At 41.3% G+C, this 19,179-nt stretch overlaps 2 protein-coding genes across 5 annotated transcripts; both read right to left on the bottom strand.

The window, feature by feature from the left end:
- Positions 1-758: 758 nt before the first annotated feature.
- Positions 759-6,982, bottom strand: LOC103714519 (transcriptional repressor ILP1-like). 4 transcript variants are annotated; one of them, XM_008801791.4, is made up of 3 exons: positions 6,870-6,982; positions 1,358-6,483; positions 775-1,203 (listed from the first exon to the last, which is right to left on the bottom strand). In XM_008801791.4, the coding sequence occupies exon 2, from the start codon at positions 6,461-6,463 to the stop codon at positions 3,611-3,613; it is 2,853 nt and encodes a 950-aa protein (XP_008800013.2). In that variant the 5' UTR covers positions 6,464-6,483; positions 6,870-6,982; the 3' UTR covers positions 775-1,203; positions 1,358-3,610. The 4 variants fall into 4 exon arrangements, with proteins under 4 accessions (XP_038979735.1, XP_008800013.2, XP_026663247.2 ...); XM_026807446.2 differs by lacking the exon at positions 6,870-6,982 and adding an exon at positions 6,685-6,863; XM_026807445.2 differs by lacking the exon at positions 6,870-6,982 and adding an exon at positions 6,669-6,863.
- A 2,151-nt stretch (positions 6,983-9,133) lies between these two features.
- Positions 9,134-17,239, bottom strand: LOC103714520 (myb family transcription factor PHL11). The gene is made up of 6 exons (XM_008801794.4): positions 16,492-17,239; positions 14,218-14,294; positions 14,071-14,128; positions 13,841-13,910; positions 10,034-10,103; positions 9,134-9,945 (listed from the first exon to the last, which is right to left on the bottom strand). The coding sequence occupies exons 1-6, from the start codon at positions 16,643-16,645 to the stop codon at positions 9,529-9,531; spliced, it is 846 nt and encodes a 281-aa protein (XP_008800016.1). The 5' UTR covers positions 16,646-17,239; the 3' UTR covers positions 9,134-9,528.
- Between the last annotated feature and the right edge of the window lie 1,940 nt (positions 17,240-19,179).

A 19,179-nucleotide genomic window follows, 5' to 3' on the forward strand; every position in this document is an offset into this window, starting at 1 on the left:
CCCGCCTCATATGCCCAGGCTCTAGAACGAGTCTTTCCGATATGGGACTATTAGGCCTCACACCCTTCCCACCATCGGACAAGAGCCGTCCTCGGCTCTGATACCAAATGTCACACCTCCGCGGAACACGTGAGGCACCCAGTGCCCACGTGGGGGCCACATGAGGGAGAAAATACGAAGCTCCCCTACCAGATATTGTCCGGTTTCGAGGCTTCACGCAAGCGTCCTTCACCCCTCCCCGGTTTTGTTTTCCACCCAAAACGCGTCTGCAGGATTTGGAGACACCCGCCTCATATGCCCAGGCTCTAGAACGAGTCTTTCCGATGTGGGACTATTGGGCCTCACAATTATCTACTTTGAATGATCTTTCAACAGCAAAGTTACCATTAAAAGTTGAGGTGTGTACCATTTCTCAGGATTTCTAATGTTTAATTTTTCTCTTCTATAATAGCCAGTTTAACCAAAACAAACCACCTGGACATTCCTAAGCCACAAGAAAGTATCTACAAATTGTTCTCCAACCCAACAAAGCAAAATCGCCTTAGATCTCCTTGAACATACCATTCTTTAGGTAATGAGAGACACCATTACTACAGTTGATGAGGCAACAAATTTCCAGCTTCCCTTCCAATGGGTGACAAACATTGCACCTCTACAAGTGCAGTAGTCAATAAAAGCCCTTTTGCTCGACAGACAAGCTATTGAACACATGAGAAATAAAAGTATATAACTAAATAATAGATATATGCCAATCAAACTCAGCCAGAAAAGAGATGATTTAAAATGCCACTACCTTGTTCGAATCCATGTGCATTCTGAACCGCAATTAAATGTGCCCAGCAATTACAGAAGTGCTATTTTTTGGCACCCTTTAGTCAGGACACCATCACTGTTATGAAGTTCATTGCAAACGAGTAGAATGGTGAAAAGAAAACAGAACATAGTCTGGAAAACTAACTTTAGTATCCTTGTATAATGCCCATACATCAGCTTGTAATGTTGTGCTCAGTTCATTTCATATATAGATGATAGGTTTTCATAAACTCAAAAAGCAATTTCCTGGACTCAAATTCTGGCAGGATTTGATTGAAGGTGGTGACCTCACAGAAGATCCCAAAAAAAGAGACGGAAATGAAAGACCCCCAGGCCTCAAATACATCCCCCAGCTGACAGGCTGGCTCTGCTGCGTCTGAACCTGATTCACTGCAAGTTAAACAGGACGACGGACAACGATAAGAAACAAATTTTCTTAGAAGTAGATGCATATGCCTCATCATAATTATGTTGACTGACAGAAAAAAATGAGTGGTGAATTTGCATTGAATTCACATCTCATATTACAAAGATCAGTAAACACCTTATATGATAACCAATAATAAGACCGATGTAATGGCTTGAACTTCTTGTCAATGTGCTGCCTGATTTTAAGAATCTTTGAAAACGATTAGAAACAAAACAGCCAGGAAGAAAAAAGAAAAAAAGTTGAGGGGTTTGAACTTTGAAGTTCAGCTTTTTCTTTCATGAAGTTCAGCATTGTTATTTGCCTTTAATGAGGCAAGCAGAACATCTTATATGAATTTAACCCAAAACAGTACCAATCTAGCCAGCACAATACTCGTCAATCAGTACAACTTAAATATAGAATGAAAACAAATCTCCGTCCTATCAAACATATAGGAATCCAATCTATAGAAAATTTTGTCCATGATAAATGTGACATATATGATATTAACAGAATTGTAAAAGAAGTCATTAGGTTTTTGAGTTTTCTTTCCTATCAGCGTATGAGATAAAAGGAAATAAAATAAGAACATTCTGCCCTCATATTGATGACGTAGGATATAAGGTGGCATACATTCAGCCAACATAACAAAACAATTTAGTAGACCAATTCAAACTTTCGCTCCTGTTGGTGCATCTAAATGTGCTACATCCGCTAACATGTCAACCGAAACTTGCCCGCTGAGGTTTCTTGAACTGTTAGTCATACTTATTTTTCAGTTATGTAAACCTAACAATACACTGAACAACAGAAACCATCAGAAACAAAAGCTTGCAGAAAGCAAACAAGGATAACAACAGGACAGTGACAAGCAACTGTCAGGGCAAGAACTAGCAGATGGACCCATAATTAACTTCTCACCTGGGATGACAAATGCTTAGTTAAGCTATGGCTATTCAAGAAGTATACTACTAGGGGTGGCTTGTAAACCCTGGCTATTAAAAATACCCCAACAAGCAAGGGTTGGCCACCACTGAGAAAGGCTTTTGGTGTCAATTTCATGTGGCCATCACTGAAATTATACTTTGTCGTATTGTCATTTGCTTACTATCAATGTTAAATCGGATATGCAAGTTATTTTGTCCATCATCTGGATCCATGATGAAGGTTCAATGACCAGTGACATTTTGGGATGACATGCAACATGTTAACATCCAACATGTCACACTTAGATGGAGTTCAGATACAAGTGTTTAGTGATTACAGATGCTCCATCCTAGATACAAGTGTTTGGTGAAATGTCGGTAATGTTACATGAACCACAACCATAACTGGAAGCCTATGACTCTCCAGCACATTAGACTATGGATGACAAATATTCAGAATCAACTAACCATGATATGAAAAGTAATGCATGAAACAAATGCATACAACTTCAGAATAGCTGCTGTTGGTCACCCATTTGACAAATATATAATACTTTGTCTGGCATATATAAATAACGGCATTAATGAAAATGCTCATTCCAATTCATCAATTGAACAGTAAAATGGCTATATATTATGGCTGCTCATTGAGTGAGAATAAGGAATATACTGCATCCATTAATTTTCTAACATCAAAGAAACTCCCCATTCAGGTTAACTGACAGAAAATTTACAACCTGAAGCTGAAGAAACCAACCTGAATTCAATCATCATAATAAAATTATATATCACAGAGCAATCGATACACATGATAACAAAAACGAGATGAATAACAATTAAGTCAATCAAGTCAAACAAGCAAACATGACATTGGAGTAACATGCCAATATTTTCGAAAAGAAAAATAGAAACCTGTTGAAGTGACCATAATTACGCGCTCAGTTTCAGAAACATAGCTCAATCACAAAGGAAGAGAAAGAAAACTAAAACCTTAGGGCCACATGATTGCAAACAGCATGTTCATTAAGGCAAAGTTGATAACAGTAAAAGATACACACAGGCATCATGGAAACCTGATTTTAGTGATTTTTTTTTAAAAAAAATCCCTAAAATCAGGTTTCCATGATGCCTGTCCGGAGCACTATCGAGCACCAAAAAATAAAATCTATGGTTGATATGGCCTACACATGCACTGCAAAATTGGAGTTGGCATATTTTGGGTGGGTACAGAAAGACTTATCCAACCCTTTAATTCAACAAGAAGTACCACCAGTATGACCGGTATGATAGAATGCAATTCCGTGATAAGACATAGGATAGAAAGAATAGGATGGAACCGAATACAATCAGCACCTTCTCTGTAAAGTACAATGTTGTTCTAAAAACCAAAGCTTCGGAACCCAAGCTTCAGCTTTCTGAAAGCAAAAGCTTGGTTTAAAAGGTCAAGAATATCAGATCAGCCTCAGAGTGCTTCTTTGAGCTGAAATGTTCTCAACATAGCTCTAGCTTTGTCATACTCATGAAGAGCAACCAGCATATTCTTTAAACGACGAGCAAGCCCACGGGTATCTTCCTTGCTCACACCCAATGCATGCCGCTTCTCCAACTTGTTTCCTAACTCTGAAATGCAATCCACCAAAGGCCACAGCTTCTGACTGGGTTCTATAGTAATCTCAAGACCTGTCCAAACCCCCGATAATGATGCAACTATCCTTTCTGTTCTTGTAATAGCATCATGAATATTGGACATGATACTTCGAACATGAGGCACAAGTTTCCCCCTCAAGAGCTCTTCAAGAGCAAGCTTCTCCAAGACTGGCAGTGCAAGGATATTTTTCCATAAGCAAATATTTCTGAGCAAACGAACAGACATACCAAACCTATACGCCATAAGTTGTGCAGCACCTGGCACAGCATTCGTCAACACTGTACCCCAAGCAGGCAAGCTGAGGCCAGTGATGGCCTCCGTCAAACGACTACGAACAACAGCCAACAATTCATGTAGTGCCTTACTAGAAGCTGGAACATAGTTAATGGCCATATTTGTGGCAAAGACTACATTTTTCGTCATTTGGGTGCTAAACATGTCCCAACAGTGTGCAATTTCATGGTGTAAAATGGGAAGCGCTACCTTTTCAACTAGTTCCGGAATAAGATTAGCATCGGCATCATCAGGATCAAAATCGCGATCTTTCCCTGGCAAACCATAATTAAATAACAGCTTATGCCACTCCATGTCAAAGAAATCAGTTGTGTCATAGAGAGGGTCCCACTTCAGAAGTTCCAATCTCACATATGGGGAGAATACTGCAGGCGCACTTAGAGAGACATAAGCATCTCGGTAAGTCAAGGAAAACTGATTCTTCCATCTTTCAAACCTTTCCTTGACAATTTTAAGGTTGGAGTACTCCTCAGATGCATCACTAAAAATCTGTTCAGCAGTTCGTAGCAACTCATTGCGGCTAGACTCATATGCACTACTCTCGCTGTCACTCTCATCGGTGCTCACCTCTCCTTCAATTTGCTCCAATGCAATATCCTTCCCAATTGATGACATTCTTTTTGATTCAGACCGAACTTTCCTTCTCTTTCTGGCTTCAGCCCTCTGTGTAAATTCCATGCGCTTCTTGAGGTTGACATCCCTACCAAACTCATCCAATTCAGCTGATAAACTGGAACTTTCTCGAGCAGCAGCAGCAGCAGCTTGTGCTGCAGTTGTTGCTACAGAAATATGAGCAGGTGAAGTGCCTTTATTAAGAACTGATATCGCTGCATTTACAGCAGCATCCAATTCATTAGCTTCATCAGCAATATCAAAAGTTCTTCTTTCTACAACAGCTAAAGCCCGCTGCTCATGAAGCTTCTGCATCTGCTCTTCGAGCTCTTCAATGAAATAGGCCTTGTCATGTAAGAAATCACACATCACTGAAATGAAGTCACGGAGCTGCTGCATGAAGACATACTTCTCATCAGCAGATTTCAGAGACTTCTCCAAAGAGGTGATTTCAGAGAGCGCCTCAGAGAGATGTGTATCAGTCCTAACCAATGAATTCAGTGTTATGTTGTGGGTTTCCTTTAGCTTACTGATGTTCTCTTGCAGAGCTCGGGTGGCAACCTCAGCCTGTTGGGGAATGGACATGACCTCTGCACTCTGTGAGACCACAATAGAAGCTGGTCCAAGAGACACATTGCTCATTGAAGACTGAAGAGCAGCCCCCAAGTAAATAGAAACCTGTGGCTGGATGGGTGGAATTGTTGGAATGCTATTAACCCCTCTCTGAGTTGATGCCTCATCAATTTTCCTTCCTAAACCCTTTCTGAACTGCTCCTCTTCCCATTTCCTCTCCTCCTCATCCTCATCATCAGCCACATCTCTATATCCACTATCAACAACCTTTGCCTCAGCTACAGCAACCCTCTCCTCCTTAATCTCCAGAACACCCCTCTTAGGCCTACCATCCATCTTGCCTCCAAACAAAGCAACCCTGCCCTGGAAATCATTCTCCTCTTCATCACTAGATCCAACTGCTGTAGGGTGGCCACTCATCATCCCGCCATCAAGCGAAATGTAATCTGGAGCAGAGTGACGTGGCTGTTGGAGGTGTGCCCTCTTGGCCCGGATAGCATCGATTGTTGCCCGATCAGGTATCACCAGCAACTTTCTCCCCTTCTCTGCATGGCCCCTCTGTTCATCTTCCTCCTCTTCCCCATCATCCACCCCATCCTCCTCTTCCTCTTCCTCTTCCTGCCTCTTCGATGCAGCTCCCTTCTCACCTTCCTGCCCAGGGGTTGTAGTGGATGCTGGCTTCACGAGGCCTTTAAGGATGATAACAGGTTCGGCTGGAGGAGGGTTAGTCTTCTGGGGTTTGGGCGGCTCAGAGAAGGAGGGGGCCGGCTTAGGCCGGGGCATGCTCCCCAGAGGGCGGGCATTTTTCTGAAGCTCAAAGAGCCTCTCCTTGGTATACTCACCAGTCTGCGGCTGAACATTGGAAGGGATGGAAGGGGCCAAAGTTGAGGTTTTTGAGCGTTCCTTGGCAGAGGAGAGCTTATGGATGGAGGGAACGGGTTTGGAGGGCTGGCGAGGGGCTGCAGTGGCCACCCCCTCCTCCTCCTCGTCATCTGCGAAGCTAAGGCGCTTCGGTCCCTCAGGTTTCGAGCTTTTGGGCTTTGTGAGGCTCAAGGTTTGGCTCCTGCTGGTGGTAGATGTGGAGGTTGTGGCGGTGGAGGCGGCAGGGGCTGTGGTGGTCTTCTCCTCTCCATTAGCATCTCTGTCATCGGAACGGCGGCGGAAATTCTTCACTCTGCTACTGCTCATTAATCCCAAATCTCTATGTTCTGAGTAGAAATCACAAAGACCGGAATCAATCCCAGGAATTCAGCTTACTGCGCGCGTTTCAAACAAAGATTTTTACCCCTTTTCCGATCCAAAACTTAGAGAAACAACATTTTTTTTTTTTGCTAAAAATCAATTCAACCATAAGGTGGGTTTACATCAGGTTAAAGGAAAAGAAAAACCCTACCGAGGGGGATTCTGACCTTATTGGGCTGGTTCTGAGCCAAAATAACTCCTCCTTTACGATCAAAAACTCAGGAAGAAACGAAACTAACTGTTTGAATCTAACTATCGGATGGAAAGGAATCACGGGGAGGAAAAAAATTAAAACCCTAGAAGAATGACAAAAATGTTGGGAAAAATAAGGAATTTGATGGGCAAAACCGACCTCTCCAGGTTTTATTGGAATCCTTCTTTTGCCTTGGTTTTCTCTCTCTTCTTCGTGGTCTTCCACCCCTCGGGTTTTGGTGGAAGAAGGGCCCCCAGACCGGCAGAAAATGAGACGCCTCTTAATCTTATAGCTTTTCAGAGTTTCGGACGCATGAATATATCCTGACCGTCCGATTCTCAACTAGGTGGGGCTTGACCCTTTTTTTATTTTTATTTTTATTTTTATTTTTATTTTTATTTTTACATACAGCCGCCCACATTAACCTAACGTGAGTAAAAACCAGTTGAGTCGAGATATAATGCATGGCATAAAAATGGGAATACAATATCTGCCCATGTCCATGAGACCTCTTGGGAGTAATGGATGGCAAACGAGACACCCCAATCTGCTGTCTTGTTTACCTTTCGATACATATGAGCAACCTGAAAGGAGTCATAGTCTCTCATCATCCTCTGTAAATTGCTGAGGAGAGAATGGTTGTCGACTTGTCACTCAGCATTCTGAATCCAATCAATCACCATAGCAAAGTCTCTTTCTAAGATGATCTCGCTAGCTTCTAGAACACTCCTCGCATAGGTGGTATCCTTCTATGCCGTTCCGAGCTCCACTCCCATGACTGCCGTGTCACAGATGTGCCTCCCTCCCACAGCAATTAGTCTAGAATTCAGTGGCGTGCCTATTGAGCAGGTTTGTGTTGGATTGGACTGTTCACCTAGAAATATTTTTATTTTATGATAAAATATTATTTTGGTAAATCAAATTTAATAAATTAATTTAAAATAAATAAACTTATAATTATTTAAAAATAAAAAATCTAATAACTTAGAAACAAAATATCTATCACAGCCATCCATAAAGTAGATCCTATATAATTTGCAACATATGATGCTATCGTCTGTTGCACTATTAGTTTTTTTTATTTGACTTTATACAAGCGACGAGTTGCTCTCACGTCCAAAAATTTTATCTCGTAATAGAATATTTTTTAAAATTTTTTGCATGAATATTCTTCTAAAAATTCAAATTTGCATTCATATCAAGAAAAAGATGAGAATGTTGTGGCAGCCCTTCGTCTATGAAAATGTGCCGGAGTTCTGTTTTGGCTGCAGGCGAATCGGCCACGTGGAGGCGAGCTGTAGGTTCTCAGAGCCGGTGCTAGTGGAGGGGCAGGATTGGTCGTGGACCCTTGCTCCCATAGTGGTGGAGACTGGAAAATGAATAAGTTTCAATGTTTAGATTATAGCAAAACATACTCATACTATTTAGCTATACATTTAGGTATCCACTTGATGATTATAATTATTATAATATTATATTACTGTATATAATTATTAATTATTTTATAATATGATCATAATGATTATAATAGTAGTCTCATAGCATTTGACTATTATAGCATCAGATTATTTCACTGTGATATAATTATTATGTTATAGTAGAAAAATAATAGTTCACTATTTCAAAGAGGACAAATATACCAATCATTTGCAAGGCTACCATATCTCTTTCAGCATCATTCAATCTAACAACTACAATTACACTTGCGGTTTTCAATTACTGACAACCAAATAGATATAGTTTTTGCAACTGCAATTCCAACTGCAACATCTTCAATTACAGTTTACATTTGAACTGGAGGCGAGAAAAAAAAGAGACAAACCAAACTAGCAGAGAATGTGGCCCCTAACAGGACTGAAAAGTAAAAGAGGAATCCAAAAAAGACTTACCTCAAGTGGAGAGTGTTTGGTGTCTTGAATGTTATCTCTTCCTATATATATATTGTTATTACTATTATTATATGATTTGAACACCAAACAATCTTCAGATATTCAAAAGGTTTGCAGCCTCATATGGGAGTCCAAAAGAAAATAGAATTGACTGTGTGAAGAGTTCAACAGAAAACACTCCAAAGCACAAGTGACATATGTACAGAAAAGGGAACATCTCTTTGGTTCCTTCACCATGGCCCTTCTCTTCTTCACTCAAAGGCTTCCACGGGCATTGAATCGCACGTGCCAAACACTAGTTATACATGTCTCACCTTCTGAATTCCTAGAACATCCTACTATAGCAAGTATAAGCAATCTTGAACCATACCAACTTTCTGATTCCCGGAGACATAGCTGCACAGGAGTTGAAAATGTGATGAGATTGTAATGGTGGGGGAAGACATGGTTTTCTAGAACCATGAATCATGATTCCAAGTAGAAGAATCCACGATTCTTAATAGCATTCAGAGAACAAAGAACATGGTTTTCAACTTTTCAGCCAATTACTTTCTTGTTGCTCTTCTTTCTTAGCTTTTATAGCAAATCGGAGCATCCACACAGCTCCAAAATCTCAATCATTATTAGTACTAGCCCTGTAACATACAGGAGGTAAAACAGGTCCAAGTTCACAGCATAGAGCTTTATCTTGCACTTGCATATCATATCGAAGTTGTGCATCATTATGAAGAGCTATTACACCGTCGACAAATGTTGCCACTTATTCAAAGTTCTATCACATCTGTGCTGAGTAAAATTTACAGCAGGACAGCCATCCATCCTGCAAACAAGCAGCCAATGCAGAAGTTGAAGTTTACCATATTCACAACCAAAATTCTCGATAAGAACTTCTACAGAATCACAGCTCAAACAAGACCAGCCAAGATGATCTATCCTCTCGGAGAATGTATCCGTAGATCCAGTTCGCTTCCTCTTGGCCCACCAAATAGCTCATAATTTCCTTTCACATTCAAATCCAGTAGGAGCAAACCTCCATTTGGTGCAAGCTTGATATCCTCCCTATCTTCTTGTTGCTTCTGGTAAAGTTGGAAACCTGAATTTTGAGTTCTTTTAAGGTTGTCTTGTGATATAAATTTTCCCAGATCTTCATTCTTTTCTTCGCACACTTGATTTACGTTGTCCATCAGGCCTGAGAGTGCAAGGTTGAAATCTGTAAGCTGTGCTCTGGTTGCTTCCAAACTCCCAGAGTTGTTCATGTCAAAGGAGAGGCTTTTCTGTGCTTTCTCTAGTATTGCTTGCAAGTACTTCCCTTGAGCCTCAATCCTCATCTGTAACTTCTTTTGAACCTGGACAAGTCAACCATTTCAGTTTTTTTTTTTTTTTCTCAAAAGAAAGGGCAAGGAAAATATGACCTAGCAGGAGTGATAGTGGTACCTCAAGTTGCTCATGGAGTTTCCTTTGCACTTCAATTTGATACCTTAGTGCCTCAGCAAGTGGCATTTCACTGTGCAATGTTGCAAAACAATGATAAGATCAATATTAGAAATGCAGCCAAAACAAAATTTTAAGCAATGTTAGTATGCCATAATCCCAAATTAGAAACAGTGAAAATTATGACGTAGCAATAAATGCAACCTCTATAACTTAACCTGCCTGAGATGTAAGGCACATATCAGAGCATGTTCCTACACTAGCACTACTAAAATTCTAATAGATTTTTATAAAAGAAGAAGCCTAATTTTATTAGAAAAAGACCTAGGATCTTGAAAAACAATTACCACGACAATGTGATTTCTTACTAGTCTTTTTTTTTCCTTGACACTCCCCGCAACATTAGTGTAACAAATTTGAGTAATGTTAAGAAGAGAAAATTTAAGAAACAACAGGACTTATTTATGAGAACTAGATGATTTAACTTGGGACTGTACAGAGTTATAATCTGATAGACCAATAATATATATAAGACACATTTCTTCCATGTCTTGATTATATTATGCTTTGGCTAAATTGATCTTAAAAATATTTTTTATAAAGTATAAGTAATTCATCTCTCAGTGTACTATTATGTCTTATAAGCATATTAATACTGAAAGCTTGATTGGCGGAACCATCCCGAACCGCCCGGCCTCCGCCTCCTCCGCGCGGTGGCTCCCCGACCCTCCACTAGCTCTCCGCCGGCCTCTCTCGGCCTCCCCCTTCTCTCTCTCTCTCTTTTCTTCTCTCCCGTTCTCCCTCCCCCCCCCCTCCTCTTCTACTGTGTCGGTACAGGGTTAGCACGGCACGGCACAGGGCCGTACCGATCCGTGCCGCCGGACAACCAGTCTGGGGCCCGGTACCGGCACAGTAGATGTTGAATGAAAGTTTCTTTGAATTCAAATATCGTACACAAGCATGCATAGACATCCAAATCTACACTCATGTCATCATATCGTTCTTACTCGAGGTTGGAAAATCAAAAATAATTTTAATGCCAAAGCCTGATGCACCACTAGTACCCGAGCAACATCAGCAAGAACTGCTAGATCAAGGGACCATAGGAAGGCTGCACTAGTGTTTGTCTCCCCCAGGCTCCTGTAACTTCTCCATATGAAGAGTTTCCTCCGCAGTGAGTACTAAATGCCATTCAAGGTTCATATTTAGCGCTCTTCATGGCAAGGATGTCATTAGCTAGTGAACTTCAAGTTTCTTCGCCTTCAGAGATCATCCTTGCACAGAAGCTCTTGTATGTAAGCACGCCTTGCGTGCGAGATCAGGTAAGAAGGAGCTAGCTTATTTTGAATTGTAATTAATTTTATTCTGTCCGTCAATTGACCCACCTATCAAAATGAGTGGAGAATGATTAAAACAATCATACTAAAACAAGCATCAATCAGATGATTTGGATCCAGCTACTGCACAAGATGGGACCGACAAGCACCACCAGTTAGACCAGTTAAATTTAAGCAGCTGTTGTAGTTACCCTGCTGCTCTTCTTGTAGGCTTCCTACTAATCAACCTTTAAATATCTATTACGACATCACACAGCATTGAATTTGACCGAGATGAAAGAGGTTCACCCATAAAACATAGCTTCCACCAATCAACCATGTAAAACAACTCAGGTTAGAAGCTTATAACATCTTAAGATATTAGATAAGTCTAACTAATGAATTCTTACACTTATCCACTAAAGAGCAAAACTCAACCATGAGATAAGCTGGGTACCAAGTGATTGATGAGACAAGCCGGTGGATGTATTCTCACTTACAGATATCCTGGAGGACTAAATCCTTTTACTTTCCAAGAGAGGCTTCAATAGAGTTTATTACTTCTAGTCTCAGCTTAGAAAAGCATTTTGTTGTTAATAGGTTGTCTCTCTGGTTATACAAGAGCAGGAATGCAGGATGACAGCACAGATTGCCTCTTACTGGGCGTAATGCTCAGTATCTGACCAAAGCCTTCCATCTAAAAGTCAGTTTATATGATTCCTGTGATTCCTTAGGCATGTGCCCATGATCTACAGCCCAGAATTCTGAAACATCAATAAAAGAAAATTAAAGATAATTTTTCAATATCTGACCGTACAGACTAGCCAGAAGATTGCTGGCATGATGAGGCAGAGCCGCAGAAGTATATCCCCTTTTAGGAACAGGTTAAAAAAAAAAAAATCTTTGTTTGCACTGTGGCAAAAAGTCAAGGCTCATCTGCTCATTGGGAATCAAATGACTTTCTTTCTTTATTTATCTCCTTCATGGTTGAAATGATTGATCCCGGTCTAAAGTTTTGATTGGTTGAGCTCTCATTCTCTATCTGGCCGCTTCATGTTAAGACAAACAAAAATTAGACCTTAATTCTATGATTTCCAATAGTTTCTTAAGATGAAATGCCACATCATCAGTTACCTATAACTAGAGTTATTGCCATCTCTCTCTCTCTCATATTAAAGTTTATGATGGTAATGATCATATATCAGTCAGTCAAGACATGATTTAGGTCACAACACCAGCACGAATGTCTTAAATGCATGAGGTGGTGTCATACCTAATGTTATCGTAGCATGATCCCACCACTTACCTGGGCAGCAGTCTTTAGTTCATGAGGTGACTGGAAGTAGGATACAAGAATACATTGAGTACGATATGAGATTAACATGTCACTGATAAATTTCAGATCCAAATCAGTCTCCTGTCTCCTTTCTTTAGTCTCAATTCATCTTTTCCTCCTCTTATTTTGAGTGAAGACACAATCCATCTTCTTTTCCTCCTTTAATTTGAACTGTCTGTCCTTCCTATTTGAACTGTAGTGTGTGTGCGTGTATAGCGGCCTTCCTAGTGTACCAGTTCAGTTGCTGGCCTGGCCAATAAATACAAAATAATTGAAAACACCATATCTTACTACATCTATTCTTACTACATGCTTTGTAACAATATCTTGGTTGCTATATGCCAGTACTGTCTTTGACTAGTTATCTTACAATCAAGATCACTTGGGAAAAGAATACTAATCATTGACCAAAACCTCATTGTAGTTCTTGCTTTGGAGATAATCCTTGCATATATGAGGCTAAATTTTTAATACTACTTAACCATCGTGGTCTTAGTTTCCCAGATGGAACCTTATGCTTATTAGTGAATTGTTAATGTTACCCTCATTCAAGAATAAATCCTCTTAGGGGGGTACCACAACATATGAACATTCAAGCATGACCTTCAAGATCTATTGCTCAAAAAGAAAACCCCATTCAAGATTTGGTGTACTTTATTTTTCCCTTTCCCTTCATTTTCTTAATGAAGTTGGGTGGAGTCTTCCTTTTCTCAATAAAAAAAAGGAGGAAAAAGAAAAACAAAACCCCAAAGTAACGAACTTTCTGATTGCACAGAACTGGCTAGACATGACACAAATTAAGAAGGATCTGGAGCTAAAATGGAAGTCCGGAGAAGGATTGGAAATCAGAAACCAGAGTGAGATTGGAGCCTTCTTTTTCCTAGACAAGGAGACTTTTTTTTCACTTTTAACCTATGAATGAGCTCCTGTGCCAATCCCAACACCAAAAACAAATGACGAGGAAAAACATCACGTCAATAGACAGATATTAACATCATGTTACTATCCTGACACAACATCTCTCTGTCTCTTTCTCTGAAAAAAAAGCATTTGAGCTAGTTGATCAGTCGGTATCAGGATTTGAAAGTCCAGAAAATACCTAATTCTCTAAATTTAGAAACTGCAATGGAGTATGGGGACAGCTGTTGAGAAACATACCCAGCATGGTTTCCTCTGGGGAGATTGCCACTGGTCGCAGAGGAATAGCTGATCCCACTTGAATTATTTCCTGTATGTTGAAATATCAATGTCAGCATAAGGAGAAATTGTGGTCCAGACAAGATTATACATAATGCCCAATGCCCAACCTATCATAACTAAAGATCAGAGTACTTTACACTCCCACCAATTATAGTTTAAAGGGGAAACAGGCTCTTAATCTTACATACCATCTTTTTTTGATTCTACTCGTGTCTCCTTCCGAGCTTGCTTTCCAAGTCTATACTTCTACAGAGACAGGAAAAAAATATAGCTCAGGGCCAAGAAAGAAACTGAAAGTAGGAGGAAGAGACAACATCATGAGAAAAAAATAGGACCTGAAGATGGCTCTTCAGATGGTATAGCGTTAATCCCTTCATGCCCATCACTCTCAGCACCGACTTTGGTGTTGCCTCTGCCGATTTGCCACACCATCACCAAAAATGATCAGGATGACCACAAAGGGGGGAGGTGTTTAAATGTCTAATGTATTATTCTTCATAAAAGCTTAGCAATTTCAACATTTACACCAACAAAAGGGAAGTTCTCAAGGTTGCAGCGCAAGCCAATTGAAAACCTCAGAACTAAATTACAGTTAGAAATTTCAATGTCTAACTCTAAGAAACTCAAAAAGCAACCTTACAAATGGATATCCAACCCAAGTTCAATAACCTTTGGTACAAATAAAATTTAGATTGGGTTAGATAGTTCAAATTAGCAAGTTTTGTCTGGTTATTCTTTCTAAAACCTGTATTTATGAAAATTAAGGTTTTGCTCACACTAGAGGAGGCTGCTTCATCGATGTAGATGGATGCCAAATGGGTGCAGTATGAAATATGACAGTCCCTCTGAATCAAGCTTGCGATAGGGACAAGTCATAATGGCCATTGGATCTTCCATGACATCCATCAGCATCTGAACACCCTGTGATGCCAGCTAAACTAGTTCCCTCATTTTGATCAAAGAAAAAGTTAAATCAGATTATGTACGATGTGTTTCAATAAAACTCACAGAAAACACAATAATCTCAATACAAGCAAGTCACCAACAGTAAATTTATACAATTGAAGTAGATGTCACAATAAATTGTTAAGACAGGGAGGTAATTATACTCAATCACTATCTTGGATATTGGAAATCATTTGCTTATATCATCAAAGCTTTATATCTGACATCAATTGTGACGGAACAAAGATAGTACCAAGGACTAGAGTTCTTATGAACGACTCTAAGATACCGATGAGAAGATAGCACAAATGAAGATAGCACATGTAATCTTGATCTCTTCGTTGAGAAATAATTAGCCAGCAGCATCTAACCTCAGTATACAGTTGCATGCAACTAGATTAGCTGAGATAACTAGAGACATCACATAAAACAAAGATCTAGAGATAACCCATGAAATTGTTTTGAGGTTGCATGAGGATTTTCACCACTCATCCACAAACTCTGCCTTGGTTTCTGGGAACAAATCCTGTGTTAAGTCGCATTTTCTGTCAATTTACATTCACAACAAGAATTCAGATGTGTGTTCTGCATGAGGTCAACAAGACAAAGGCAGACCAGTTATGGAGCATGTCTCTATTTTCAAGGACAATTATCCATGATAATATAAAGAAATTAATCCAGAAAAAAGATTAAAATTGTCATCATCATCTCTACAGAATTGATTAACACGTCTTTAAGATACATGTGGACTACCAATCACCACCAGTCATGTGATTCAGTGACTCAATGAAAAGGCAAAGTCAAAAGGCAACATGAAATGCCATGTCTTCCAAGACTTGCGTCAAATTCTAATGTATGCCATCCATTTCTATCTCCTTTTTCTTTTCTTCTGGTTCTAATCACGAACCTTTCTCCATTGCATGCATTGAGGAGGGGACTGCCAACAAGATAATGCAAGTTCCACGTATAGATTATATGATTTCACTTTTATGATCTTAAATTTAAAAAAAATAATAAAAAAGTCAGTGGAAATACATTATGATGCATATCATATAACCATGATATGATGCATTGAGGTCTTTTTGATCATCAGTGTTCTTTAATGGCTTCATTATTAAAATAACCAATCCATGAAGCAACATGACGTGCTTCAAATAATAATCTTTATTTTAATCTCCGTGAGTAATATCAACCTAGCATCCACCAGAATGCCAATCCACGTACAGCGAACCACGCGAAAAAGAACCGACGCGTTCTCACCGCCAGGTGGCGACACACCACAAGGCCCACCTGGCATTTCCACGCGTCAAGTGCCAATTCGCGGAGTAAGCTGGTTTCTAGTTTCGGCAGCATGGCCGATCCCCATTCCACTTCACTACCCAACCTTCGCTCCATCAACATCTAATAGTAGCCGTCCGATCAAATAGACCAGAGAAGAAAGCGAATTTAAATGCAGATCCCCTGCAACCCTGGTCGAAGGGAAATTCCTGCAACTAAGTTACGTGGCAGACCTTTGAAAATTCACGAATTTAAAGTTCGCCCTGCGACGATCTGCCACGTACCTGAATTGTACAGACACTCCTGCAGCGCGGACTGCAGAGGATCAATTGCCCAAAATGATGAGAGAGAGAGAGAGAGAGAGAGAGAGAGGTGGTAAGGCTTACTCTCGGGTCCGCCGAGTTTAGCGACGGCGTCGACGAACCGGTCGTGGAGATCCGGCGTCCACCGGAGCCTCGGCTTGGGGTCTCTCGACAGCACCACTCCACCTCCTCCTCCCCCAGCCGCCGCCTCGTACGCCGATCCGTAGCCCCTCTCCATCCCTAACCCTAGAGCTTCAAGTAATAGTGGTAAAGCTCGCTCCTTTTTTTATTCCTCCCTGCTCTCCTCCCTCGTCGCTGCTTTTGGCCTTCGCTCCCCCTCTATTTAAGAGCGTTCCACGAATGCCCAAAAGCTAAAGGCGCCAGCGATTCGGATTCGCATTCTTTCGTTCTCAAACCAAACCAAAGATTTCTTCGAAACCGAGAACCACGAAAAGGGCAAACGAACTCCCGATCGGAGAGAGACCAACAGCTTTTTCAAAAAGAAAAAATCATCCCTTTATTTCGACCTCAATTCGATTAATTAGAAAACTAAGATCGAAACAGAAGCAGCCATGATCTGAAGACAAACCCTAGACTTAACAACGGAATAAAGATCTACCGAATAAATCGAAGAATAATTAGAAAAAATTGCACTTATTTCCCAATAGGGATGTCAAAGTCAAATAAATACTCGAATTAGAGGCATCGGAGACCCAGAAATTTCAGCCAGAGAGAGGGAGGGAGAAAAGGAGGAATCGAGGAGGCTTTTAATAAAGGAACGGAGAGAAGAAGGAGTTAGGAGGGGAGAGGGAGGAAGAGGATTCTCGGCGACGAATCTTAGAAAGCTCGGAAAGCGTGAGAGCGGAGGAAAAGAAAGAAAAATTGAGCGGGCCAACCAATCGATACCGTCCACGTATACAACGCGGGAACACCGTTCTGTTGCGCCTCGATGCACGTTAAATCAAGACGACATACATCTCTATTTTACCTTCCACCGTCTGATGAGAGACTCGAGAGATGCATCACGGCTGCGGTAACGCCGATAATGGTGCGCCGCGGGGGAGGGGAAATGGGGGCATGTGGGCCGGCTGCCGCGTGGGCGCCAGCTTTGTGGGATATTCCCTCCGGCCACGTGCCACGTCGGCGGACGTGCGCTTGGGGCCCACCGTCCGACACGTTTCGTCTCGGACGTTGGCGGTGATGACGGGAAGGAATATTCTCCTCCCCGCGCTTGTCTTCTTCTCCCGCCCCCAACCCCCCTATCTCTTAAAGTCTTATCTCACCGCCTCGCTCATGCCAAAACTTCGACCATCACGCAAACAGCATTTTAACCCATTCATATTCATCCACGTCATCCAAATAGGGGTGGGACCCTCCGGCGTTTGTGCATCATCGGGGCCGTTTGCGTGAGAAAGGCTGTTTGGCGTTGTACAGCATACAGAAGAAGAGCGGGTCGCTGTTTCTTGTTCTCCGCTGGCTTGTCTCTTCCCTTTATCTCCGGCTCGGTCTGGCGCGCTCGGTGCGAATTGCGGACGCTGCTTCATCTAATTAAATTCCGCCACGTCATGCACAAGAGAGTGGGGCCCAGAGGGTGCTTGTTTGGTGTGAGGGGATCGGACGCAAAGATAGCTGTTCGGTGTTGCTAAAATTGCAGCGGAACGAGGTGAGGAGGGGCCGCCCTCTCCGTCGCCGTTCGCCACCCAGCCCTTTTCGCCGCTTTCAGCGTGCGAGCACTCCCGGTGGGATCAAGGGAACACTCACCGACTTGTCTCTCCTTTGATTGGACCTCATCCTAAACCGGATTAAAGTGCGAGCTGTAGAAGAAAACCCGGTCTATGTAGGACATTAAACCGGCCGAAGTCCTTCTAGTTTATCCAAGTGACAGGAGGGTCCGGCTACTAGGGTCTAGCTTCGAGACCTTTGACACCTGCACAACATTGGCTTGGGGGTCCTGAATCCTTACCTGCTAACTATTGTCTCAAAAAACCCAGTCTGACCCGATGCACTTCTGCCTTGCTCTACTTTGCATGGTCAAAAATGTGGTCTATCTGACTTGACTTGATCAGAGCAGATCAAAAAACTTCAAAATTTGGAAAAGAACAAAACAGTAGTAGAATAACTAATGAAGCTTAAATGATCCATTCATCTAATCAAATTAATGAAGTTTTTGGCAATTGGTAATTAAATCAAGTGATCTGTGATTGAGTCATGCCTTCCTCTAAGTTCTGGTACTCGAATTATCTAGAAAAGGACTGCATTTCTGTCAGTTATTCGATTGCACGGTTTTTGGTGCAGAGCTGAGGATGGCCTGGGCGGATCTTCGGCATGCTCAGCGCGTGCTATCAGCTAGGTCAGTTATCTTGGAGGGTGACTTGGCCACGGTTATCAATTGAGTCCAGGGGGTTCTAAGGACGCTACTGGTGACCATCCATTGTTTCGTGACATCTGAATGATAATGAGGGATGGAGGTGTTGTTCTAACTAAGCATATGTTTAGAGAAGCCAATGGCGCTGCGGATTGGGTAGCTACCCACGTGGCTAATCACGCCGGCAGTATTGTGTGGACAAGGGATGAGGAGCTGCCTCGGGAGCTCCGTGATATTTTATTTTTTGACTTTATTGGGTGTATTCGTACATGTATTGTATGAATTATCCGTCGTAGCAAAAAGAAAAAAGAAAAAAGAGAGAGACTGCTTCTCTCTTTTTTTTATTATTTTCTTATTAAAATAAAAGAAAAACTTGTCAACCAACTTATAAATCTAATCTAATTTCA

This window comes from Phoenix dactylifera, chromosome 2 (assembly GCF_009389715.1).
Source record: "Phoenix dactylifera cultivar Barhee BC4 chromosome 2, palm_55x_up_171113_PBpolish2nd_filt_p, whole genome shotgun sequence".
Classification (NCBI taxonomy): domain Eukaryota; kingdom Viridiplantae; phylum Streptophyta; class Magnoliopsida; order Arecales; family Arecaceae; genus Phoenix; species Phoenix dactylifera.